The 25,645-nt window shown below is 72.0% G+C and overlaps 1 protein-coding gene across 2 annotated transcripts; it reads left to right on the top strand.

The window, feature by feature from the left end:
• The first annotated feature begins 1,023 nt into the window (after nucleotides 1-1,023).
• Nucleotides 1,024-25,645, top strand: CELSR2 (cadherin EGF LAG seven-pass G-type receptor 2). Of its 2 annotated transcripts, none has more exons than XM_066982903.1 (35): nucleotides 1,024-4,486; nucleotides 6,374-7,018; nucleotides 8,056-8,278; nucleotides 8,754-8,869; nucleotides 9,542-9,630; nucleotides 10,432-10,589; nucleotides 10,674-10,837; nucleotides 11,357-11,482; nucleotides 11,572-11,738; nucleotides 12,551-12,736; nucleotides 12,868-12,981; nucleotides 13,371-13,545; nucleotides 14,077-14,218; nucleotides 14,908-15,028; nucleotides 15,114-15,297; nucleotides 15,373-15,474; nucleotides 15,806-15,900; nucleotides 15,994-16,203; nucleotides 16,780-16,963; nucleotides 17,626-17,769; nucleotides 18,058-18,316; nucleotides 18,622-18,789; nucleotides 19,289-19,415; nucleotides 20,036-20,236; nucleotides 20,871-21,045; nucleotides 21,743-21,855; nucleotides 21,945-22,021; nucleotides 22,576-22,702; nucleotides 23,170-23,292; nucleotides 23,372-23,493; nucleotides 23,583-23,674; nucleotides 23,770-23,919; nucleotides 24,006-24,176; nucleotides 24,262-24,505; nucleotides 25,390-25,645. In XM_066982903.1, the coding sequence occupies exons 1-35, from the start codon at nucleotides 1,066-1,068 to the stop codon at nucleotides 25,409-25,411; spliced, it is 8,937 nt and encodes a 2,978-aa protein (XP_066839004.1). In that variant the 5' UTR covers nucleotides 1,024-1,065; the 3' UTR covers nucleotides 25,412-25,645. The 2 variants fall into 2 exon arrangements, with proteins under 2 accessions (XP_066839004.1, XP_066839003.1); XM_066982902.1 differs by lacking the exon at nucleotides 25,390-25,645 and adding an exon at nucleotides 25,159-25,322.

Here is a 25,645-nt window from a genome sequence, read left to right as displayed (position 1 = left end):
GGGGGGGGGGGGGGGGGGGGGGGGGGGGGGTTGGGCCGTGCCTCCCGCGGCAGCCGGCTGCGTGCCGCGCGTGGGAAAGCCGGGGCTGCACCCACGGGAGCTGGGGGGGGGGGGGCCCGGCGCCGGCCCCCCCGCAGCCCGACCAGCCGGTTCTGCTCACCCTCGCCCCGCTTCCCCGCCTGGCAGCGCCTTTGAAGGGCACCGGGGGGGGCCCCCGGGCAGGGCGGGGAGCGGCCCCGGCTGAGTCACCGAGCCCTGGGCGGGGGCCGGGGGGGGTCCCCGGGCGGCTTCGGCGCCGGTGCTTTCCCCCCCCGCACCCGTCCGACCCGTTCTGCGCCCCGGGGCCCGGCTCCGCGCCGTCTGCCTGGCACCGCGGCGCGGCCCCGTGCGGGCAGCGGGACGGGGGTGCCCCCGCCTGCAGCCCCCCCCGGCCCATCGCGGTGCCCCCCCCCCCCCCCCCATGCCCCCTACAGCCCCCTCCCGGTTTGTCCCGGTGCCCCCCAGTGTCCCCCGGCCCGGCCCCGGAGCTGCGGCTGGCACCGTGTCGGGGGGTCCGGAGCCGGGTGCAGGGTGGGTGCAGGGGGTGCTGCACTCAGGCGGTTCGCGCGTGTGCGTGCCCCGAGTGTGCGCGTACGCGCGTGTCCTGTGCCGCGCGTGCACGGCACGCGTGTCCTACGTGTGTCCACGTGTGTCCCCCCCGTGCCCGTGCCATGTGCGTGCGTGGGCGCGCGTGTGCGTGGGCGCGTGCATGTGTGTGCATGCCTGTGCGCGTGGGTGCGCGTGTGCGCGCGTGTGCACGCGTGGGCGTGCGTGCGCGTGTCTGCACGGGCGTGTGCGCGCCCCCCGCGTGTGCGCCCCCCTCCAGCCGTGCCCGCGCGCCAGGTGCCGGGGTGTGGGGAGGTGCGGGGGGGTCTTGGGGGGGGGGGTGGCGGCGGCTCCTTTAAGCGCGGCGCGGCCCCGTGCCGAGCGCGGCCCCGCCCCGGCGGGTGCGCGCGGGCGGCGGGCGCGGCGGCGGCGCGGGGCGCGGGGCGCAGCGGGCACCGGCGGCAGCGGCCGCACCGCGCCATGGGCGCTCCGCCCGCCCGCGGGGCCGCGCTCCTGCTGCTCGCGCTGCTGCTGCTGCCCGCGCCGGGGCAGCCCCGCCGCCCGCCCCCGGGAACCGGCACCGGCACCGGCACCTGCCCGCCCGCCGCGCCGCCGGGCGCGCTCCTGCCTCTGCCCCTGCGCCGCGGCGGCTCCGCCGCTTCCAGCGGCACCGGGGACAGCGGCGGGGCCGGGCCCACCCCGCGCGCCGGGGCGCACGGCGGCACCGGGGACAGCGGCGGAACGCGGCCGCTCTCGGCCACCGGCGCTTCCAGCGGCACCGGGGACAGCGGCGGCGGCGCCCGGCCTCATCCCGGCCCCGGAGCGCCCGGCGGCGGCGGCGGCGGCGGGGACGGCGGCGGCTCTGGGCCTGCGGCAGGCGCCGGCGCTTCCAGCACCGGCAGCGCTGGGGCTTCCCGCGGCACCGGGGAGCGCAACGGCACCGGGACCCCTGGGGGTGCCGGAGGCCGTGGAGGCGCCGGGAGCACCGAGCGCACCGCGTGCACCAGCGGCACCGCGAGTCCCGGGGCCACCGCGACCGCGGGGGCCGCCACGAGCCCTGGGGCCGCCAGCACCACGCGGGTCCCCGCGGGCACGGGGCGCTCCCGCCGGCGCCGCAGCCCCAACACGGCGCCGCAGTTCCAGCCCTCCAGCTACCAGGCGTCGGTGGCGGAGAACCGGCCGGCGGGGACGGCGGTGGCGCGGCTGACGGCGGTGGACCCCGACGCGGGCGAGGCGGGGCGGCTGCACTACGCCATGGCCGCGCTCTTCGACAGCCGCTCCGACGCCCTCTTCGCCATGGACCCCGTCACCGGCGCCGTCACCACGGCCGCCCCGCTGGACCGCGAGAGCAAGAGCACCCACGTCTTCCGGGTGACGGCGGTGGACCACGGGGTGCCGCGGCGCAGTGCCATGGCCACGCTGACGGTGACGGTGAGCGATGCCAATGACCACGACCCAGCGTTCGAGCAGCCCGAGTACCGTGAGAGCGTGCGGGAGAACCTGGAGGTGGGCTACGAGGTGCTGACGGTGCGGGCCACCGACGGCGACGCCGGCCCCAACGCCAATGTCCTCTACCGCCTCCTCAACGCTGGCGGGGCCAACGAGGTCTTCGAGATCGATCCCCGCTCGGGCGTCATCCGCACACGCGGCCCTGTGGACCGCGAGGTCGTGGAGGCATTCGAGCTGCTGGTGGAGGCCACGGACCAGGGCCAGGAGCCGGGGCCCCGCAGCGCCACGGCCACCGTGCGCATCGTGGTAGAGGACGACAACGACAACGCGCCGCAGTTCAGCGAGAAGCGTTACATCGCGCAGGTACCTGAGGACGTGGCGCCCAACTCGGCCGTGCTGCGGGTGACGGCCACCGACCGCGACAAGGGCAGCAACGCCCTGGTGCACTACAGCATCGTCAGCGGCAACACCCGCGGCCACTTCTACATCGACGCGCAGACGGGCGCGCTGGACGTGGTCAGCCCGCTGGACTACGAGGCCAGCAAGGAGTACACCCTGCGCATCCGCGCGCAGGACGGCGGCCGCCCACCCCTCTCCAACATCAGCGGCTTGGTCACCGTGCAGGTGCTGGATGTCAACGACAACGCGCCCATCTTTGTCAGCACGCCCTTCCAGGCCACCGTGCTGGAGAACGTGCCCGTGGGCTACTCCGTCATCCACGTGCAAGCCATCGATGCTGACTCAGGTGACAACGCCCGCCTGGTCTACACCCTCCTTGAGACAGGCACCGGCTTCCCCTTTGCCATCAACAACAGCACGGGGTGGATCGTGGTGGCCTCTGAGCTGGACCGGGAGGTGGTGGATTTCTACAGCTTCGGGGTGGAGGCGCAGGACCAGGGCAGCCCGCCCATGGCATCCTCGGCCAGCGTCAGCGTCACCATCCTGGACGTCAATGACAACAGCCCCGAGTTCACGCAGCGGGAGTACGGTGCCCGCCTGAACGAGGACGCGGCGGTGGGCACCAGCGTGCTCACCGTCTCCGCCGTCGACCGCGACGCCAACAGCGTCATCACCTACCAGATCTCCAGCGGCAACACCCGCAACCGCTTCTCCATCACCAGTCAGAGCGGCGGCGGGCTCATCTCGCTCGCCCTGCCCCTGGACTACAAGCTGGAGCGGCAGTACCTGCTCACCATCGCCGCCTCCGATGGCACCCGCCAGGACACAGCCCAGGTGGTCGTCAACGTCACCGACGCCAATACCCACCGGCCCGTCTTCCAGAGCTCCCACTACACCGTCAACGTCAATGAGGACCGGCCGGTGGGCACCACGGTGGTGGTCATCAGCGCCACAGACGAGGACACGGGCGAGAACGCCCGCATCACCTACCTGATGGAGGACAGCATCCCCCAGTTCCGCATCGCCCCCGACACGGGGGCCGTCACCACCCAGATGGAGCTGGACTATGAGGACCAGGTGTCCTACACCCTGGCCATCACGGCCCGCGACAACGGCATCCCGCAGAAGTCCGACACCACCTACCTGGAGATCCTGGTGAGCGATGTCAACGACAACGCGCCCCAGTTCCTCCGCGACTCCTACCAGGGCTCCATCTACGAGGACGTGCCAGCCTTCACCAGCGTCCTCCAGGTCTCGGCCACTGACCGCGACTCGGGCCTCAACGGCAGGGTCTTCTACACCTTCCAGGGCGGTGATGACGGCGACGGCGACTTCATCATCGAGTCCACCTCAGGCATCGTCCGCACCTTGCGCCGCCTGGACCGGGAGAACGTGCCGCTCTACGCCCTGCGGGCGTACGCTGTCGACAAGGGCGTGCCAGCCAGGCGGACGCCGGTGGAGATCCAGGTGACGGTGCTGGACGTCAACGACAACCCGCCCGTCTTCGAGCGGGATGAGTTCGACATCTTCGTGGAGGAGAACAGCCCCATCGGGCTGGTGGTGGCCCGCATCACGGCCACCGACCCCGACGAGGGCACCAACGCCCAGATCATGTACCAGATCGTGGAGGGCAACATCCCCGAGGTCTTCCAGCTGGACATCTTCTCTGGCGAGCTCACCGCCCTGGCCGACCTGGACTACGAGGCCAAGGCGGAGTACGTCATCGTGGTGCAGGCCACCTCGGCCCCGCTGGTGAGCCGCGCCACCGTCCACGTGCGCCTGCGGGACACGAACGACAACAGCCCCCAGCTGAGGAACTTCGAGATCGTCTTCAACAACTACATCACCAACCGCTCGGGCAGCTTCCCCGGCGGCATCATCGGCCGCATCCCGGCCCGCGACCCCGACGTCTCCGACAGCCTGACCTACGCCTTCGAGCAGGGCAACGAGCTCAACCTGGTGCTGCTGGACCCCCGCACCGGGGACCTGCGCCTCAGCCCGGCCCTGGACAACAACCGCCCGCTGGAGGCCGTCATGAGGGTCTCCGTCTCGGGTAAGACCCCCCTGGGGGGAAACCTGGGGAGAGGGGAGGGTGGTCTGGGGGGGTTCCGCCAGAGTTTAGGGCTGGGGAAACCCCCGGAGGTGCTCCCCGCTGCCTCCTGCCCCGTGCAGGGAGGTTTTGGGGAGCCCCCTCCAGATCTGGGGACATCCTGGGGACCTTTTGTCTGTCCCCCCCCAGCCCACAGGTCCTGGCAGGAGGCAGTTGGGGTCCCCAGCACCCCCTTTGCCCTCCCCACCACCAGCCTCAGTCCTGGGGGGCCTGGGAGGGGCCCAATACTGCGGAGCGTGGATTTTTTTGGGGGGGGGGCAGTCCACAACCCTGTTGCATGGGTTTGGGGGCCCTGGGACCCAGTGCATGTGTTTGGGGGGGTCCTGGCACCTCAGTGTGGGTTTGGGGGGGGCAGCACCCAATGTCTGGGGCCCGGGGTGGAACGGGAGGGTGCTGCAGGGGGGTGGGGGGGCAACTTGGAGGGGGGGAGGGGAGTGGCTCCTGTGTGGCACACACAGGAGCCTGGGGACCCCCCTGGGGACAGGGAGGGAAACTGAGTCACGGACACCTCATGGGGCCAGGCCCCTCCCGCCCCAGTGGCTCCATGTCGGGGGGGGGGGGTGGTCCTGGGCCTGCACTTCCCCCCCCCAGGGCCTCTGTCTTGTGTGGGAGTGACAGCGGGGGACAGGGGGACAGGGACCCTGATGGGGCTGTGACCAGGGAGCTTTGGGGGTCTGGGCTCACCCAGCGCAGTGGGGGGCACACGGCGGGGGGGGGGGGGCACAGCCGCCATGTCCCACTGTGCTGGGGGAAACTGAGGCACGGGGGGGGGCTACCGGGGGTTCTCAGTGCTCGGCCATGGGGAATCTGGGGGCAGGGAACAGGGTGGGGGCGCTTGGCTCCCCCTCCCCAAATCCTCTCCCCCCCAGCCCTTCCCTGCCTCAGTTTCCCACTTAACCCCTTCTGAGGGCACGTGGGGGCCCTCACTCATGGGGGGGGACAGCTTGGTTACAGAGCTCCCCCTCCCAGTTCTCTCCCCAGCCCCAGCGGGATGGGGGGGGGGGCAGCCCCAGCCCCCCCATAGCACACTGCCCGGTGCCGCGATGTCCCCCGTCCCCAGCCCCGCGTCCCCCAGCCACCCGTCTGCTGCTCCTGCTCCCGCTGCACAAAGGGGTGGGGAGGGGGTCGCTGGGAGCCCCCCCATGTCCCCCCCGCACAGGGGCTGGGGAACAAAGGGTCCGGCCATAGCTGGGCCCCCGCTGCCACCGCCATGGCAACGCTCCCCCCCCCCGGCCACCGGCCACTTCCATGGGCCACCGCCTGTCACCGTTCCCTGAGCCCACGTCCCCCTGTCCGGTGCCACCCGCAGTCCCCACGTCCCCGGGCTGTCCCCGGGCCGCCTCCATCCGTCCGTCTGTCTGCTGCCGGCGCTCTGCCCATCCTCCGTCTGTCCGTCTGTCCCTCCGCCACCCCAGCGAGGAGGAGGAGGCGGAGGAGGAGGCACTGCAGGCACCGACCCCAGGGTGGGACCCGTTGGGTTGGTGCCCCGTGGCCGTCCCCATCGGGTGCCGCCGTGGAGGGGAAAAGGAGGTGGCTGGTCACCCCGTGACCGTGCCCAGGGGGTGCCACCACAGTGACCATGAGGAGCTGGGTGGTCGCCCCGTGGCCATCCCCCTGGGTGCCACCGCAGCGACCACCACAAGCCAGGTGGTTGCCCCACGGCCATCCCCGTTGGGTGCCACCGTGGCTACCACAGGGAGGTGGGTGGTCACCCCGCGACCATCCCCATCGGGTGCCCCGTGGCGAACACCACCGGTTGGGCGGTCGCCCCACGGCCATCCCCCCCCCCGGGTGCCACCGCGGTGACCGCGACCGTTGTCCTGCCCGCAGATGGGGTCCACAGCGCCACGGCGCAGTGCACGCTGCGGGTGACGGTGATCACGGACGAGATGCTGAGCAACAGCATCACGCTGCGGCTGGCCGACATGTCCCAGGAGCGCTTCCTCTCGCCCCTGCTCAGCCTCTTCCTGGAGGGGGTGGCGGCGGTGCTGGCGGCCCCCCGCCACCGCGTCGTGCTCTTCAACATCCAGACGGACACGGACGTGGGGGCCGCCCGCATCCTCAACGTCAGCCTCTCGGTGCGGCTGCCGGCCTCGGCGCGCGGCGCCCGCTTCTTCTCCTCGGAGGAGCTGCAGGAGCGGCTGTACCTGAACCGCTCGCTGCTGGCCGCCATCTCGGCGCAGCGCGTGCTGCCCTTCGACGACAACATCTGCCTGCGTGAGCCCTGCGAGAACTACATGCGCTGCGTCTCCGTCCTCAAGTTCGACAGCTCGGCGCCCTTCCTGGCCTCCGACACCGTCCTCTTCCGCCCCATCCACCCCGTCACCGGCCTGCGCTGCCGCTGCCCGCCCGGCTTCACCGGCGACTACTGCGAGACCGAGGTGGACCTCTGCTTCTCCAGCCCCTGCGGCAGCAACGGGCGCTGCCGGAGCCGCGAGGGCGGCTACACCTGCGAGTGCCACGAGGACTTCACCGGTGAGAGCTCGGCGCCGTCCCCGGGCTTCCTCGCGGTGCCCGTCCCCACCTTGCTTCCCCCCCCGGGCCCTCCTCGCCCTGCTCCCCGCCAGCCCTCCGGCCTCCGTCCCTCCTGCTGCTGCCCCACCGCCACCCGGCCCCGGCCTCCCTCCTCAGCCCTCCGCACCCGGCCCTGCGCCCCTGCCGCTCCTCCGCGCGCCGTGGCCGTCCCCTCGCGGTGCGCCCCTCCGGCCCTTGCAGCATCCATCCCCATCAGCCCTCCCTTGTCCAGCCTCCAGCCTCTGTCCCTCTGTCCTCCGTCCGTCCGTCCGTCCCTCTGTCCATCCATTCCCCATCCCTCCACGTTCTCCGTCTGTCCGTCCGTCCGTCCATTCCCCGTCCATCCTCCATCCCCATCCTCCCCTTTGTCTCCCACTGTTGCCTTCCTCCTTTCGTGCACCTCTGCCTCCCCCCTCCCTCCCCCCAGCCCCCCAGCCCCTCTGCCCCTACCCCCTGAGCCCCCCCCTGCCCTCCGGGTCCCTCTGCGCACCGCCCCCCTCCCGTCGTCCTCTCCTTGTCCCCTCCTCCCTGTCCCCTCTGTCCCTCCGTCCCAGTGCGGTCCCTGCGGGATGTCAGGGCAGAGGGAGACGTCTGGGGGGGACACTCAGAGGACACCCTGGGGACACCCTGAGGACACCCTGGGGCCAGGCTGCCACCACCACGTGGCCGTCTGCCTCCCCCCCCCCACGTGTGGCTCTGCTGGGGGGACGCCACAGTCACGGGGTCGCCCTGGGAGCGGTGGCACTGGGGACCCCCAGGCACCCCCAGCCCCCTGGGGGTTGGGGGGCAGCCAGCTGGAGGAGGGGGTTGGGGGGGGGAGGCTTTGTCTCAGTTGCCGTGGCGACGGGAGGCGGTTGCCACGGTGATGGAGCTGGGGATAAAGAGGCTTTGGAGAATAAATGGGGGGGGGAGGCGGGGAGGGGACCCCCAGGGCTTGGGGGGGGGGGGGGACACGACCCCGGTGCCGGGGGGGCCGGTGCCAGGGTGCCCTCGCGCAGGGGAGCACTGCGAGCTGAGCGCCCGCCGCGGCCGCTGCGTGCCGGGGGTCTGCCGCAACGGGGGCACCTGCGTCAACCTGCTGGTGGGGGGCTTCCGCTGCGAGTGCCCCCCCGGGCACTACGAGAAGCCCTTCTGCGCCATGAGCACCCGCAGCTTCCCCCCCCGCTCCTTCGTCACCTTCCGCGGCCTCCGCCAGCGCTTCCACTTCACCCTCGCCCTGACGTGAGCCCCGGGGAGGGGGGGGGTCCCATGGGGGGGCACGGGCATGGGGCTCTGAGGCAGGGAGGTGGGCGCCCCGTGGGCACAGGGTGGGGGCAGTGGGGTGTGGGGTGGTGGGCGCCCCGTGGGTGTCACTGGGGGCAGTGGGGCAGGGGATATGGGGAGGAAAAATGGGGCAGGGGGCAGTGGGGTGCCCAGGAGGCATGGAGGGGGGGTAATGGGGCATGGGGGGGGGGAGTGACCCATGGACGTGAGGTTGGGCAGTGGGGCATGGGGTGGTGGGCACCCCACTGGGGACGGTGGAGGCCCCGTGGACATGGCCTGGGGCCACGGGGCAGGGGTGGGGGCAGCGGGGCAGGGGGCGGCAGCGCATCCCGGTGGGCAGCCGGGGCGTGGGGCACGCCGGGGAGACGTGGGGCGATGGGGCAGGGCCCGGAGCGCTCTGGGGACAGGACGCAGCCCCTGTCCCCGGGCCCAGGTTCGCCACCAAGGAGCGGGACGCGCTGCTGCTCTACAACGGGCGCTTCAACGAGAAGCACGACTTCGTGGCGCTGGAGATCGTCCGCGAGCAGATCCAGCTCACCTTCTCGGCAGGTACGGCCCCGCCGCTCCCCAGCACGGCATCCGCGGCATTTCCTCCTGGCACCGCAGCCGGGCTCTGCCTGGCACCATGGCACCGGCACCGCGTCCCTGGCACCGTGTCCGCATCCCTGGCACCGTGTCTGCATCCCTGGCACCGCATCCCATGCTTTGCATTCCTGGCACCACATCCCCATCCCGTGCATCACATCTCCGTCGTTGCATCCCTGGCACTACCTGGCACCGGATCCCCAGCGCTGCATCCCATACATTTCATCCACGTCCCGTGCCTCGCATCCCTGGCACTGCATCCCATGCATTGCATCCATGGCACTGCCTGGCACCGCATCTCTGGCAGTGAATCCTTTGCGCTGCATCCCTGGCACTGCATGGCACTGCAGCCGTGGCACCGCATCCCATACATTTCAGCCACGTCCCTGGCACTGCGTCCTATGCGTTGCATCCCTGGTGCTGCATCTGAATCGCATGCGCCCACATCCCTGGCACTGCATCCACACCCCTTGCACTGCATCCCATGTATTGCACCTTGCATCCCGTGCGTCCCATCCCTGGCGCTGCCCCCTGGCACCGTCCCCCCCCCCCGCTGTCACCCCCTGACCCCTCCCTGTGCCCCCTCGCTGCCCCCGGGCCGTGCCCACAGCCCGACGTGCCGCGCGGTGCCCGCAGGTGAGACGACGACCACGGTGTCCCCGTTCGTGCCGGGCGGTGTCAGCGATGGGCAGTGGCACCGGGTGCAGCTGCACTACTACAACAAGGTGGGGGCGCGGGGGGGCCGCCAGGCTGCCACGGTTGGGGGGACTGGGGGGGACAGGGGGATGGGGCTGCATGGGGTGGCTTGGGGGGATGGACAGAGGGACGGGAAGGTGGGGGCTGATGGGGGGCATGGAGGGGAGCAGGGGGTTGGAGGTGGAGGAAGAGGATGGAGGGGTGCGGGGATGTGGGCTTGGGGATGAGGAAGAGGGCGGAGGGGATTGGGGTGGGGATTTGCGTGGATGAAGAGCGGGATGGAGGAGAGCAGAGGGAGTTTGGGGGTGGGTAAAGGGGGGATGGAGTGGGGCGGGGGGCTGAGGATGGAGGAAGAGGATGGAGGAGAGCGGGAGGGTTATGGGGTTTGGGAGGGGAGGAGGAGGATGGAGGGGAGCAGGGGTGGGGGCTTGGGTGGATGAGGGAAAGGGTGAAGGGGAGTGGGGGATTGGGGATGGAGGAAGAGGATGGAGGAGAGTGGGGATGTGGGTTTGGGGTGGAGGAAGAGGATGGAGGAGAGTGGGGATGTGGGTTTGGGGTGGAGGAAGAGGATGGAGGAGAGTGGGGATGTGGGTTTGGGGTGGAGGAAGAGGACGGAGGGGAGTAGGGATGTGGGTCTGGGGACAGAGGAAGAGGACGGAGGGAAGTAAAGATGTTCTTTTGGGGATGGAGGAAGAGGACGGAGGGGGGCAGGGATGTGGGTTCGGGGATGGAGGGAAGAAGGGCTGGGGCCCAGCTGGGAGGATGATGGGGGGATGAAGGCCAGCGGGGAGGGGGCAGCACTGGCACCACGGCTCATCCCGTGCCCCCAGCCCGTGCTGGGGAAGTCAGGGCTGCCCCAGGGCCCCTCGGAGCAGAAGGTGGCCGTGGTGGCGGTGGACGACTGTGACACAGGCATGGCCCTCAAGTTCGGCCCCATGCTGGGCAACTACTCGTGCGCGGCGCAGGGCACCCAGTCCGGCTCCAAGAAGTAAGGCCGGGGGTCGGGGGGGGGGGTGAAGGCGCGAGTTGGGGGCGCCCCCCCGGGCCCCCGCGGGTGACGCTGGTGCTGCAGGTCGCTGGATCTGACGGGGCCGCTGCTGCTGGGCGGCGTGCCCACCCTGCCCGAGAGCTTCCCCATCCGCAGCCGCCACTTCGTGGGCTGCATGCGGCACCTGCACATCGACGAGCGCCCGGTCGACCTGGCCGCCTTCATCGCCAACAACGGCACCGTGCCAGGTGGGGGGGCTGCCGGGGCTGGGGGGGGCGTCGGCTGGGGAAATGCCCGGAGCTCCCCGTGCCCCCTCGGTGTGGGGACGTGGGGCTGGGGGAGGCAGGAGCAGGGGGCTGGAGGGGGCCGTGCGCCCTGGGCACAGGGATGTGGGGATAGGGGGCACGGGGGGGTGCTGAGGCAGGGGGGGATCGGGGCACATGGGGCTGGGCAGCGCTCAGGGGGCTCTGCGGCCCCAGGCCCCATGGGGATGTGGGGCTGGGGCATGTGGGGTTAGGGGGGTGCCTGGCTCTGGGTCTGGATGGGGGCCCAGGCGGGGGCACCGTGCCAAGCTGTGGGCAGGGGGCCGTGGGGCATGGGGTGGCCAGGGATCACCGTGCCACGGGGCACTTGGGGTGCCCAGGGACGGTGGGTCAGGGGACTGCAGTCTGTAGGGCTGGATGGGGGGGCACAGTGCCGGGATCGCCCGCCACTCGGGGGACACCAGCCCCGCACCACCCCGTTTCCCCCCCCCCGCCCTCCCGCAGGCTGCCCCGCCAAGAAGACGGTGTGTGACGCCGGCACGTGCCACAACGGGGGCACCTGCGTGCACGAGTGGGACAGCTTCAGCTGCCAGTGCCCGCTGGGCTTCGGGGGCAAGACGTGCCAGGAAGGTAACGGGGGGCTGGGGCCGGGGGGGGGGCATGATGGGGCTGGGGGCGGGGGGTGCAGTGGGCGCCCATGTCGCTCTGTGCCCCCGCAGAGATGGCGAGTCCCCAGCAGTTCCTGGGCAGCAGCCTGGTGGCCTGGAGCGGGCTGGCGCTGCCCCTGACGCTGCCCTGGCACCTGGGGCTGATGTTCCGCACGCGGCAGCCCCGCGGGTTGCTGCTGCGCGCCTCCGCCGGGCCCATGGCCACCCTCACCCTGCAGGTGCGCCCGGGGCAAGGGGGGGGGCACGGGGGGGGTATGGGTACGGGATATGGGCATGGTGTCTATGGGCACGGGGGTATGGGCACGGGGGGTATTGGCACAGGGGATATGGGCACGGGGAGTTAGGGGCATGGGGATTATTGGTGCGGGGGTTATGGGTACAGGGGTACCCCCCTGGGGTGGGGGGCTATGGGCACGGGGTCTATGGGTGCGGGGATTACGGGCATGGGAGGCGTCGCCCTGGGGTCTATAGGCATAGGGGGTGCTGCCCTGGGGTCTGTGGGCATGGGGCTGTTGCTCTGGGGGGGGCTGTGGGAATGGGGGGTGGGCACGTGCATGGGGGAGGGATTGCCCTGGGTCATATTGCTCTGGGGGCAGTACGGGGTGGGGGGGGTACTGTGCAGGGTTAAGGTTATCCTTAGGGTCAGGAGCTACTGCCCTTGGCAGGGGGGTTGCTGTGGGGTCTGTTGTCCAGGGGGACAATGCCCGGGGGTGTTGCCCTTGGGGGGGGCACTGCTGGGGGGTCAGTGCTGGGGGGACATTGTCCTGGGGGAGTTACTGCCCTTGGGGGGGGACAATGCTGGGGGCCATTGTCCTTAGGGGGGGATTGCCCTTGGGGGCTCCCCCTAGGGGGATTGCCCTGGAGGGGGGATTACCTGGGGGGGATTTGTGCAGGGGGCATCGCCCTGGGGGGCCATCACCTATCAAGGAGGGGTGCCAAGGGGAAGCTGGGAACCATGGGGAGGAGGGGAAGGTTTCCATGGGGGGCAGTGCCGGGGGAACCGGGGGGGCACTGACGCCTCTGCCCGCAGCTGAGCGAGGGGCAGGCGGAGGCAGGCGTGTGGCAGGGGGGGTCCCGCCTGGCCTGGCTGCGGCTGCCCCACGCCAGGGTCAACGACGGCGCCTGGCACCACCTCCAGCTGGAGCTGCGGGGGGCCCCTGGCCGCACCCCCCCGGCCACCCTCCTCCTCCTCGCCCTGGACTATGGCCGCCACCAGGTGATGGGGACGCGGGGGCGCTGGAGCAGGGCGTGGGATGGGGACCCCCCCCGGTACCCGCGGTGTCCTGGGGCCGGGACCCCCCCCCAGTGCCCCGGGGCTGGGAGCGCTCAGTGCCCCTGTGCCCGCAGGCGGTGGCCGACGTGGCCGGGGGGCTGCAGGGGCTGCGGCTGCGGACGCTGAGCGTGGGGGGGCTGGCGGGGGACAGCGGCCAGGTGGAGCAGGGCTTCCGCGGCTGCCTGCAGGTACGTGGGGACGTGGGGGTGCGTTGGTCATAGGGGCACAGGGATGTTGGCAGGTGGGAGGGGGGCGGGGGCTTGGGGACGTGGTGCAGGGCATGAGGACGTGGCGCAGGGCAGGGGGACATGGGCACGGTGCTGTGGGACACGGGGATGGGCGCGGGGATGTGGGGCTGTAGGCACGGAGCATGGTGTTGGTCACGGGGACGTGGGAACGGGGACACGGTGCCTGTGGGCTTAAGGAGTGGGGGCATGGGACTTATGGGCATGGGGACAGGGACACAGGCTGCGGGGCCGTGGGGACATTCGGACATAACCTGGGGCACTGGGCACAGGGACTGGGGCTGGCGGGCCCGGGGGGGGCCCGGGCACGGCGGTGACGGGCGGTGCCGCAGGGCGTGCGCGTGGGCGAGACGGCGGCCAGCGCGGTGGCACTGGCGGTGGCACCGGCGGCGCGGGTGAATGTGGAGGGGGGCTGCGCCCTGCCCGACCCCTGCGACTCGGGGCCGTGCCCCCCCCACAGCTACTGCAGTGACGACTGGGACAGCTTCTCCTGCAGCTGCCACCCGGGTGAGACCCCCCGAGGCCACCGTCCCCTCCCAGCACTGTCACCTCCCCAGGCGCTGCCATCCCCGGCACTGCCACCCGCAGTGCTGTCACCTCCCCAGGCACAGCCACCCTCTGGGCACTGCTGTCCGTGGTGTGGCCACCCCCAAGCACAGTCCCCAAAGTGCTGCCACCCCCTGTCACTGTCCCCCGGGGAATGCCACCCCCTGTCATGTCTGCCTTTGGCACTGCCACCTCCAAGGCACAGACCTCAAGGCACCGCCACCTTCCCTGGTCACTGCCACCCTTGTCACTGTCCCCATGGTCACTGTCACCCTCCCTGAGCTCTGCCGTATTCCTGTTAGTGTCCCCATGCACTGCCACCCAGGGCACCGCTACCCCCTCACAGCCACTCTTACCCATCCCTAACCAAGGGACAGGGGACTTTGGGGACACCACGTGTCCCCCGTACTCAGGGGACATCAGCTGGGGACTCTGCCTTGGCTGCCCGGCGCGTGTCCCCAACTGTGCCCGTCCTCGTGCCCGGCGCCGCAGGCTACTTCGGTGACAGCTGCATCAGCGCCTGCGCCCTCGACCCCTGCGAGCACCGGGGTGCCTGCGTGCGCAGAGCTGGTGCCACCCACGGCTACGTCTGCGAGTGTCCCCAGGGCTACTTCGGGCCATACTGCGAGCACAAGTGAGTGGCGGGGAGGGACGGGGCACACCCATTCGGGTGCCCGTCACACTCGCGCGTGCCCCATCCCTCTTGCTGAGTAGGGGTGGGTGTGCAAGGATGTGCTGGGGACATGAAGGGCACGGTGGCCTTGCAAAGACGCATGGTGGCCGTGCAAGTGGCAGGGTGGGGACAGGAGGGGCACAGTGGCCATGCAAGGGACATGGTGGCTGGGCAAGTGGCAGGATGGGCATGGAAGGGGATGGTGGCCATGCAAGGACCGTGGTGGCCATGCACGTGACAGAGTGGACATGAGAGGGGCAAGCTGCGGCGTAAGGGCGCAGTGGGCACAGCAGGAGCACAAAGGCCATGCAAGAGCCACGGTGGCCATCATGTCCCCACCATGTCCCATGTAGGGCCACAGTGGCTCTTGGGGGACATTCAAAGGGTAAGGTGGCTACACAAGTGGCAGGGTGGGTGTGAGGAGGGCACGGTGGCTGTGCAAGGAGCCCAGTGGCAATGCACAATACGTGTGCCATGCCGTGCCGCTGTGCCATGCTGTGCTGTGCCATGCCGTGCTGTGTCATGCCGTGCTGTGCCGTGCTGTGCCATGCCGTGCCGTGCTGTGCCGTGCTGTGTCATGCCGTGCCGCTGTGCCATGCTGTGCTGTGCCATGCCGTGCTGTGTCATGCCGTGCCGTGCCGCCCACGTAGGGTGGACCAGCCGTGCCCACGGGGGTGGTGGGGCCACCCCACCTGCGGCCCCTGCAGCTGCGACGTCGCCAAGGGCTTCGACCCCGACTGCAACAAGACGACGGGCGAGTGCCGCTGCAAGGTGAGCGCCCGCGCCCCCCGTCTGGCCCTACGGCCCCCTGCCTGCTGCGGCCCCACCGAGCCCCCTTGTGCCCCCCCGTCCCCAGGAGAACCACTACCGGCCGGCGGGCAGCGACGCCTGCCTGCTCTGCGACTGCTACCCCACCGGCTCCCTGTCCCGCCTCTGCGACGCCACCAGCGGGCAGTGTCCCTGCAAGGCCGGCGTCATCGGGCGCCACTGCGACCGCTGCGACAACCCCTTCGCCGAGGTGACGGCGAGCGGCTGTGAAGGTGGGTGCTGGCACCTGGGTGCCACCGTCCCCAGCGGCGCCCGGCCCTGACGCCCAGCCCCTTTGGCTTTTGCAGTCAACTACGACAGCTGTCCCCGTGCCATCGAGGCCAGCATTTGGTGGCCACGGACGCGCTTCGGGCTGCCCGCTGCTGCCCCGTGCCCCAAGGGCTCCATCGGTAAGGGGGGGAGACGGGAACAGGGCTGCCCAGTGCCACCCCATGTCCCAAGGGCCACGTTGGTGATGCGGGAGGCACAGGGACAGGGCTGCCTGTCACCGCCCTGTGCCCCGAGGGCTCCGTGGGCATAAGGGGACACAGGGACAGGGCTGCCCAGTGCCGCCCCGTGCCCAGAGTGCTCCATGGGAGTGGGGGGGAACATGGGGACAGAGCTGCCCGCTACCATCCCATGCCCTGATGCCAACCTGTGCCCAAAGGTCCCCATGGGTACAGGGGACATGGGGATGTGCCGGTGTCCCCATCGTGTCCCCGCTGACCACATCCCCCGCAGGCACGGCGGTGCGTCACTGCGACGAGCACAAGGGCTGGCTGCCCCCCAACCTCTTCAACTGCACCTCGCTGGCCTTCGCCGCCCTCAAGGGCTTCGTAAGCGTCCCCGGCCGGGGCTGGGAGAGGGTGGGGGGACAGGGAGCGGGGCGGGGGGGTGGCGGCGGGGGCTGAGGACGGTGATGCCGGCAGGCGGAGCGGCTGGTGCGCAACGAGTCGGTGCTGGACACGGCGCAGTCGCAGCGGGTGGCCCTGCAGCTGCACAACGCCACGCGCCACACGGCCGCCTACTTCGGCAGCGACGTGCGCCTGGCGTACCGGCTGGCCGCCCGCCTGCTGCAGCACGAGAGCGCCCAGCGCGGCTTCCGGCTGGCCGCCACGCAGGACGTCCACTTCACCGAGGTACGGGGGGGACCCCGCCGCGCCCCCGGCCCTGGGGAGGTGGGCTGGGACAGGGGACGGGGGGGGCAGGGCACACACGTGGGTCCCCTCGTTGGAGAGGGGTGCGTGGTGCGACCAGCCGAGTGGCAGATGCACTGGGACCAGCCGGCAGAGCCAGGGCACCTCCTCCTCGCCCTGCTCCCCAGGGGACAAGGAGCGGGGCTGGGGCCCAGAGGCCAGGGTGATGGGCTCCCTTTGGAACGCGGGGTGGGGGGGTGCAGGGCTCGAGTGTGCTGGGGACCAGCCGTCAGCGCTGGGTGCCCCCGCGGCGCCCCGATCCCAGGGAGGAGCTGAGCTCTGCGCGCGGTGGACTTGGTGCCCCCCAGGGTAAAGCGAGGTGCCGGGGTGATGGGCACTAACTCGGGATGGGGGGCACAGCAAGCCTGGCAGTGCCGGGCCCCCCCCCCCCCGCCACCGCAGAGCCTTGCAGCGCAGCGAAGCAGAGGGGGAGGGAAAACCCGCGCCCAGACGCCGGGGTGATGGGCACCACGGCTGCGGGCACCGCGAGGCGCTGTCCCAGCCCTGCCCGTCCCCCAGAACCTGCTGCGGGTGGGCAGCGCCCTGCTGGACGCCAGCAACAAGCGGCACTGGGAGCTGATCCAGCAGACGGAGGGCGGCACGGCCTGGCTGCTGAAGCACTTCGAGGACTACGCCAGCGCCCTGGCGCAGAACATGCGCCAGACCTACCTCAGCCCCTTCACCATCGTCACCCCCAACATCGGTGAGGGCACGGGGATGGGGACGGGGACGGGTGTGTGCCCATGGGTGTGGGGGTGCTGGGGGGGGGGGAGGGGGTGTCCAGGGACACATGCACACCTGGGGACATGGGCACGCGTGTGCCCAGGGCTGTGGGTCCGGGGACACTTGTGCCCCTGGGGACACGGGTCTGTGTGCGTGTCTGGGGACATGGGCATGTGTGTGCCCTGGGGCTGTGAACCCCGGTGTGCCCAAGGATGGGGACATGTGTGCATCCAGGGACACGCATGTGCCTCGGGACATGGCCGTGCGCACACCTGTGGACACGAGCATTGTGTTCCCGTTACGTGTGCCCAGGGGGCTTGTGTGTGCCTGGGGACAGCTGCATCGCTAGGGACATAGATGCGTGCACACCTGGGGACGTGAGCATCATGTGTCCCCACCACGTGTGCCCAGGGGACACGTGTGTGCTCCCAGGACCATGGGCACTTTGTGTGTGTGTGTGTGCATGCACCAGTGATGCTGCCACACATGCCCAAGGCCGTACGTGTGCATTTACCTGCTGGGGACGCGGCCCCACACGTGCCCAGGGGACACGTAACATAGCGGGGTTCTGCCCACGTGGGCGCTGGGTGCCAGGGGCTGCGGGTGCCGGTGCGGGGCTGGCGGTGACGCCCGGTGCCGCAGTGGTGTCGGTGGTGCGGCTGGACAAGGGCAGCTTCGCGGGCGCCCGGCTGCCACGCTACGAGGCGCTGCGGGGGGAGAAGCCCCCCGACCTGGAGACCACCGTCATCCTGCCCGAGAGCGTCTTCCGGCCCCCCGAGGGCAGGCGTGAGTCCTGGGGGGTGTTGGGAATGGGGGGGGGGTGGCACAGGTTGGGGGGGGGGCACCCCACAGCCATGGGGCGGGCAGGGCCATGGGGGACCCCTGCACATCCGTGGGGATGAGAGGGTTGGGGACCCCGGTGTGGCCATGGGGCTGGCAGGGTTGGGGGGCCGTGATATGGGGCTGGCAGGGTTGGGGACCCCGCTGTGGCCAAGGGACTGGCAGGGTTGAGGGTCTTCAGTATAGGGCTGCCAGGGCACCAGGCTCCCACCATCCCCTGCCCGCCCACCCCAGACCACCCCACGGGGCACGGGAAGCCACTGCCGAGCCCGGGAGGGCAGGAGGAGGAGGACAAGGAGGAGGAGGAGGAGGAGGAGGATGAAGAGGCTGCAGAGGAGGAGGAGGAGGAGGAGGAGGAGGAGGTGACCTTGGTGACCCGGCACAAGCGGCACCCGGAGCTGAGCGAGGGCCAGGCCATCGCCAGCGTCATCATCTACCGCACCCTGGCCGGGCTCCTGCCCGAGCAGTACGACACCGACAAGCGCAGCCTCAGGTGCCATGGCCGTGGGGACTTGGGGGCCACCAAGGGCATTGGGGAGAGGGGTCTGGGACATGGGGAGCACAGGGGGTGGGGGGGGTGCTGTGGGGTACCCAAGCATTGGTGCACAGGGTGTCCATAGGGTGCTAGGGCAAGGGAGGGAGCTGGGGGGTGCTGCGACACGGGGCAGCCCCCAGGGGACACACAGGGGGTGCCCAAGTGTCCCCAGGGAGGGGCTGGACAAGGGTGCCCGTGGCTGCTGGAAGGACACGTGGGGTTGTGGGGTGGGTACCCGCGGCCCTGACCCCGCTGTGCCCCAGGGTGCCCAAGCGGCCCATCATCAACACGCCGGTGGTGAGCATCAGCGTGCACGCGGCGGCAGGGCGGGCGCCGCGGGCGCTGGAGAAGCCGATCACGCTGCAGTTCCGCCTGCTGGAGACCCAGGAGCGCTCCAAGCCCATCTGCGTCTTCTGGAACCACTCGCTGCTGTGAGCCGGGGACGGGGAGGGGACGGCCTGGCACCCCCGGGGGCTGGGGGGGGCCACGGGGCCAGGATGGGGACACGGGGTGGGCACCGTGGGGAGGGGACGGCACGGTCCGTGGGGTGACGGGAGGGTGGCGAGGGGCTGGGGCTGTGCTGTGCAGCCCGGCCACCCGTGGGTGGCACGGGGACAGGGCTTGGGGGTGGCAGCCCTGGTGCCAGTAGTGCGGGGACAGAGCTGTGGGGTGGCCGCCCTGAGCCTGGGGACACGAGTGGGTGGCAGGGGCATGGCGAGGGGGGGGGGGGGGGGCATCCTCAGCACAGGGTGTCCACAGCCCAGTGTGTCCCCAGCACGGGGTGTCCCCAGCCCGGGGTGTCCCGAGCCCGGGGTGTCCCCAGCACAGGGTGTCCCCAGCACGGGGTGTCCCCAGCGGTGTCCCCAGCCCGTGTCCCCAGCCCGGGGCGTCCCCACCCCCGTGCCGGGCCCCACGGTGCTGGGCGCGCAGGGCGGGCGGCGCGGGCGGCTGGTCGGCGCGGGGCTGCGAGGTCGTGTTCCGGAACCAGAGCCACGTCAGCTGCCAGTGCAACCACATGACGAGCTTCGCCGTGCTCATGGACATCTCCCGGCGAGAGGTGCGGGGCGGGGGCGGGGGGCGGGGCCTGTGCGAGGGGGAGGGGCCAGGCGGGATGGGCGGGGCTTGCGGGGTGGGCGGGGCCACGCGCCTGGGGGCCGTGGGGTGTGAGTGAGGATCGGAAGGCGGGGCTGGGGTGTGGGCGGGGCTCCCCGTGGGGTGGGGCCCAGAGGTGGGCGGGGCTTCGTGTAGGGGGCGTGGCCCAGAAGTGGGCGGGGTGTCACAGAGGGGGCGTGGCCCAGAGGTGGGTGGGGCTGTATGCAGGGGGCGTGGTCAGAAGTGGGCGGGGCTTTGTATATGGGGCGGGTCAGAACCCAGAGGTGGGTGGGGCTGTATGCAGGGGGCGTGGTCAGAAGTGGGCGGGGCTTTGTATAGGGGGCGGGGCCCAGAGGTGGGTGGGACTCCACCTATGGGGTGGGGTCCAGAAGTGGGCGTGGCTTCACATAGGGGGCGGGGCCCAAAAAAGGTTGGGGGGGTGGGGTCCAGAGGTGGGTGGGGCTCCCCATAGGGGCGGGGCTAGGGGGCGGAGCTCCCGAGGGGTGGGGGCGTGGCTCGGCGTGGGTGTGGCTCGGGGGCGTGTCCTGACCCCCCAATCCCCCCGCCCCCCCCCCGGCGTGGCAGAACGGGGAGATCCTGCCGCTGGCGGCGCTGACCTACGCCTCGCTGGGGGTGGCGCTGGCGGGGCTGCTGCTGGCCGTGCTGGTGCTGGGCGCCCTGCGGGGGCTGCGCTCCAACCGCCACAGCATCCGGCGGCACGGCGCCACCGCCCTGCTGCTGGCACAGCTCGTCTTCCTGCTGGGCATCAACCAGGCCGACCTGCCGGTGCGGGGGCGGGGCTACAGGGGGCGGGGCTACAAGGGGGGGCGGGGCTACAAGGGGGGCGGGGCTACAAGGGGGCGGGGCTACAAGGGGGCGGGGCTACACAAGGGGGCGGGGCTACAAGGGGTGGGGCCACGCGGGCCTGGCCTGAGGGGGAGGGATGGGGGCGGGGCTAAGCAGTGGGCGGGGAGATGGGGCGGGGCTGCAGGTGGCACTGATGGGGAATGGAATGGTGAGGGGCGGAGCTAAAAGGGGTGGGGCTCCGTCAGGGGCGGGGCTCCCTCGGGGGCGGGGCCACGGGCCTGGGGTGCTAGGGGAGGGATTATGGGAGGGGCAGGGCTAACCATGGGGCGGGGCTATGGGGTGGGGCTAACCAAGGGGTGTGGTCAACGAAGGGGCGTGGCTAGCTGGTGGGCGGGGCCAACCAGGGGCGGGGCTAACCGGGCCTAGAACCGCGGTGGGCGGTTCCCCGGGGGGTGGGGCTGTCCCAGTGGGCGGGGCTCCCTGGTGGGTGCGGCTCCAGGGGCGTGGCTTTGTAGGGGTGTGGCTGCGGTGGGCGGGGCTCCGGGAGGGCCCCCCCCCCCCCGGGGGAGCGGCTCCACGCGGCGCCGCCGGTGACGGCGTGGGCGCGGCGCAGCTGGCGTGCACGGTGGTGGCCATCCTGCTGCAGTTCCTGCACCTGAGCGCCGTGGGCTGGGCGCTGCTGGAGGCGCTGCACCTCTACCGGCGCCGCAGCGAGCCGCGGCACGTCGACCGCGGGCCCATGCGCTTCTACCACGTGCTGGGCTGGGGGCTGCCCGCCTTCATCACCGGTGAGGGCCCCGCCCCCCCGTGCCTGGCCCCGCCCCCCGTGCCTGGCCCCGCCCCCCGCCCCCCGTGCATAGCCCCGCCCCCTTGCCCACCTGCCCCAGTCAGCTGATTGTGGTCCTGGTTCCGTGGTGATGCCTGGCCAAGCCCCACCCCCAACGAGCATAGCCCCACCCCCGGCTTCTTGGCCACGCCCCCAAGAGCATAGCTCCTCCCCCAGGGTCTTAGCCCCACCCCCAAGCGCATAGCCCCGCCTCCCCCAGCATGGCCCCGCCCCCAGCGCCTTCCATCTCAAAGACCCCGCCCCACCCACAAGGACCTCGGCCCCGCCCACAGGGCTTTAACCCCGCCCCTTACTGCATGGCCCCGCCCCTTCCAACGCATCCCAGCCCCGAGAGCACCGGCACCCTGCAGCATGGCCCCGCCCCCATCTCGTGGCCCCGCCCCCAAGTGAATAAGCCCCGCCCCCGCGCACATTAGCCCCGCCCCCGTGCGCCTTAGCCCCGCCCCCAAGAGCACAGCCACCTTCCCATCCCTTGCCCTTTCCCCCGCCCCACCCCTCCCTCAGAGGCCCCGCCCCCCTGTGAGGCCCCTGCCCCCTGCGAGGCCCCGCCCCCTGCGAGGCCCCTCCCCCTGTGAGGCCCCCCCCCTGCGAGGCCCCGCCCCCTGCGAGGCCCCGCCCCCTGACACGTGGCTGCGCAGGGCTGGCGGTGGGGCTGGACCCCGAGGGCTACGGCAACCCCGACTTCTGCTGGCTCTCCATCCACGACAGCCTGGTCTGGAGCCTGGCGGGGCCCAGCGCCTGCGCCGTGGCGGTGCGTAGGGGACCCGGGGGACCCTGGGGACCTGTAGGACCCCCCCCCCCCGCTCACCTCACCCCCCCCGCTCGCCCCCTGCCCCGCAGGTCGGCGTCTTCTTCCTCGTGCTGGCGGCCAGGGCCTCCTGCGCCGCCCCCCAGGGCTTCGAGAAGAAGGGCACGGGGTGAGTCGCCGGGGGTGGGGGCACGGGGCGATGGGCACCCGTGGGTGCCGGGGGTGTGGGGAGGGCAGGGAGCACCCGTGGGTGGTAGGGGCACAGAAAGGATAGCGCCCGTTGGTGCCGGGGGCGCGCAGAGGGCACAGGGTGGCATGGGTGCCAGGAAGGAGTGGGGCACCCATGGGTGGCAGGACATGAAGGGCAGGGAGCACTCAGAGGTGCTGGGAGGACATGAATGACGGGGCACCCATGGGCTGCGGGAGCACAGAAAGGCATTAGGGGCACCCATGGGTGGCAGGGGCACAAGAAGGTGTTCATAGATACCCAAAGGACATGAAGGACAGGGAGCACCCACGGGTGGCACGGACACGGAGAGCACAGAGCACCCATGGGTGCCAGGGCACACGAAGGACAGGGGCTGCCCACAGGTGGCAGCAGCACAGGGTGCCCGTGGGCAGCCCCGCACAGTGTCCCCGCAGCAGGGGGGTCCCGGGGGGTCCTGCCCCACGCGGGTGCCTGCCCCATGGCACGGGGGGGTGCTGATGTGGCCCCCCCCCCAGCTCCGGGCTGCAGACGGCGCTGGTGGTGCTGGTGCTGCCCAGCCTGGCCTGGCTGCTGGCCCTGCTCGCCGTCAACAGCGACGCCATCCTCTTCCACTACCTCTTCGCCATCTCCAACTGCCTCCAGGTACCCCAGCTCCCCACCCCCCCCCGTGCCCCCACCCCACGCCCAGCGCCGCCCGCTGCGCCCCGAGATCTCGGCACCACCCCGCTCCGGCTCCTGTCCCCCTGCAGCTGCCGGGGGCACCCATGGGGGCACAGGGGTGGGCGAGGGGAGGGGGAGCTCCCGGTGTAGGGGGGCCTTCACCTGCTTTGGGGTGCCAATGGGGGGCACCGAATGGGTATGGGGAGACGCTCACCTGCTTTGGGGTGCCAATGGGGGGCACCCAGTCGTCACCAGTTGTACCTCACCCACCTGAAGTATCAGTGGGGGGCACCCAGTGGGTACGGGAGGACCCTCCCCCGATTTGGATGCCAATGGGGGGCACCTGAAGGGGGCCCCTTGCCCATCCGGTTGCCGATGGCCCCCAGGTGTGCCAGCGGGGGCTCCCTCCATGCCCCCCACCCACAACCCCCCCCCATCCTCCGCCCCAGGGCCCCCTCATCTTCCTCTTCTGCGTGGTGCTGAGCAGGGAGGTGCGGCAGAGCCTGCGCTCCAGCTGCGCCCGTGCCCGCGGCCCCGACCCCGCGCTGGCCACCAAGTCCACCCTGACCACCGTGAGTATGGGGGGGGGGGACACAAAAGGGGCTGGGGGGGGGGTGCCACCACAGCCACGACGTCCCCGTCCCCGCGCAGGCGTACAGCTGCGACACCACCTACGTGGCCGGCCGGCTCTACCAGGCGCCCTTCGGGGACTCCACGGGCTCCCTGCACAGCGCGGCCAAGAGCCAGCACAGCTACATCCCCTTCGTGCGCAGGTATGGGGCGGGGGGGTGGGGGGTCGTGCCGGGGAGGGGGGGGGGGGACACACATACATCGGGACGCCCCCGTCGCCGCTGTCTTGCAGGGAGGACGCGGGGCTGAGCGGCGGCCGCGTGCAGCCGGCGCTGGCCGAGCCGGGCGGGCTCTTCCTGGACGCCGCGGAGCAGCAGCAGCACGGTCGGTGCGCCGAGCTCATCCGTCCTCAGCCCGCGGGGAGCACGGGGTGGGGGCACCCCTTGATTTCCTTGCGTTCCCCCCCCCCCAACTCACAGAGCACGACACCGATTCCGACAGCGACCTGTCGCTGGAGGATGACCCCAGCGGCTCCTTCGGCTCCACGCACTCCTCCGACAGCGAGGACGAGGCCGCCGGTGCCGGCTGGGACGCGCTGCTGCGCCCCGAGCAGCCGCCTGCACCCACGGGTAAATCCCACAACGGGGGCCCGGGGGGGTTAACGGGGCCCGGGGGGGGGCGCACCCCGGCTCAGCGCCCCCGTCCCCACCCGCAGGTGACAGCCTGGTGGCCCCGGCGCGGCCGTACTGGCCCGGGGAGTTCGTGACGACGGCCAGCGAGAGCGACGGGCACGGGGGCTCGGAGACGCTGCGGGTGGAGCCGGCGGCGGGGGGCGAGGTGCCCCCCAGACCCCCCCCGCTGCTGCCGCTGCCTCACCCCCACAAAGGTACGGGGCGGCAGCACCCATGGGTGCCGGGGGCGGGGGGGCGCGCCCCGGGGCGGCACTGCCGGTGACGGCCGCGTCCCCGCAGGCATCCTGAAGAAGAAGAGCTTGCCCCCCATCAGCGAGCGCAGCACCCCGCGCCCCGCGCAGCCCGCGCACCCCCCGCCGCCCCCCGCCGGCACCGCCGCCTCCTCGGGCAGCGAGGGCAGCCGCGGGGGGGGCCCCGGGGCGCCCCGGCCCCGCCAGAGCCTGCAGGAGCAGCTCAGCGGCGCGGCGCCCATCGCCATGAGCATCCGGGCGGGCACCGTGGACGAGGACTCCTCCGGCTCCGAGTGAGTGCCGGGCGCACGCGGGGGGCCCCTCTGGTGCAGGGGTGCCCACCGGGTGCCAGCACGGTGCCGTGGTCCCCGGTGGGCGCCCGTTGGGTGCAAGGGTGGCCACTGGGTGCCAGGAGAGTGCCAGGGTTCCCCCTTGGGTGCCGCTCGGGTGCAAGGGTGGCCACTGGGTGCCCGTTGGGTGCAGGAGGGCCGGCGGGGTGCAGGGGTGCCCAGCGGGTGCCAGTGAAGTGCCATGGGGCCTGTTGGGTGCCCGGTGGGTGCAAGGGTGGCCATTGGGTGCCCACCGGGTGCAGGAGTGGCCATTGGGTGCCAGGGCTCCCCCTGGGCCCCACAGGTGCCAGTTGGGTGCCCAGTGGGTGCTCACCCGGTGTAAGGGTGCCCAGCGGGTGTGAGGGTGCCCAGCGGGTGCGAGGGTGCCCAGCGGGTGCCGGTACCCCCTGGGTGCGCACTGGGTGCCCACTGGGTGTGAGGGTGCTCAGCGGGTGCCGCGGTGTCCCTTGGGTGCTCAGGGGCCTTCTGGGTGTCCATGGAGGGGGGGCACCTGCACTGGCCCCAGTCTTGGTGCCGGCTCTGTCCCCGCAGGTGGCAGCTGGGGGGGGGCTCGCACTAACCCTGCTCTTCTCTCCTCCCCCCCCCCACCCGCCCAGATTTCTGTTTTTTAATTTTCTCCATTAACATGTGGGGGCTGGAGGGGGGGGAGAGGGGGTGCTCCTGCACCCCCCACCCCCCCGCCACCCTCTCCCATCCCTTGTCTGTCGGGGCGAGCGCCGGGTGCTGCGGGCGCAGCGGGCACCCCCGCTCCCGGCCCCCCCCGTGATCATGCATCTGTCTGTCTCGTTTTTATCCCCCCCCCCCCTCGTGCCCACCCCCCCTGGCAGGAGCGACGAGACCTCCATCTAACGGGGACCCGGCGGGCACCACCCCTGCTCCAGGGACACCGGGGGGGGTGGCACTGGGAGGGGGGGGGGGGGCACGGAGTCGCACCCCCCCCCATTGCACTTTGGACCCTGCCCCACGCCCGGCAGGGGTTTGCCCCCCCCATACACCTCGGGGGGCCATGGGGCAGCTCCGCCGGCATGGGGTGCCCCCCCCCGGTGCCATGGGGCACCCCCAGGAATTGTCCACGGCACTGAT

The sequence above is a fragment of the Anser cygnoides genome, chromosome 25 (assembly GCF_040182565.1).
Source record: "Anser cygnoides isolate HZ-2024a breed goose chromosome 25, Taihu_goose_T2T_genome, whole genome shotgun sequence".
Lineage (NCBI taxonomy): Eukaryota > Metazoa > Chordata > Aves > Anseriformes > Anatidae > Anser > Anser cygnoides.
The sequence above is the reverse complement of the archived record's forward strand: the minus strand, read 5'-3'. Positions and strand labels throughout refer to the sequence as shown.

Coding starts and splice junctions, on each gene's coding strand:
- CELSR2 (XM_066982902.1), top strand. CDS start 1,066: ATGGGCGCTCCGCCCGCCCGCGGGGCCGCGCTCCTGCTGCTCGCGCTG. Junction 4,487..6,373: donor CATGAGGGTCTCCGTCTCGG/GTAAGACCCCCC, acceptor TCCTGCCCGCAG/ATGGGGTCCACAGCGCCACG. Junction 8,279..8,753: donor CACTTCACCCTCGCCCTGAC/GTGAGCCCCGGG, acceptor CCCCGGGCCCAG/GTTCGCCACCAAGGAGCGGG.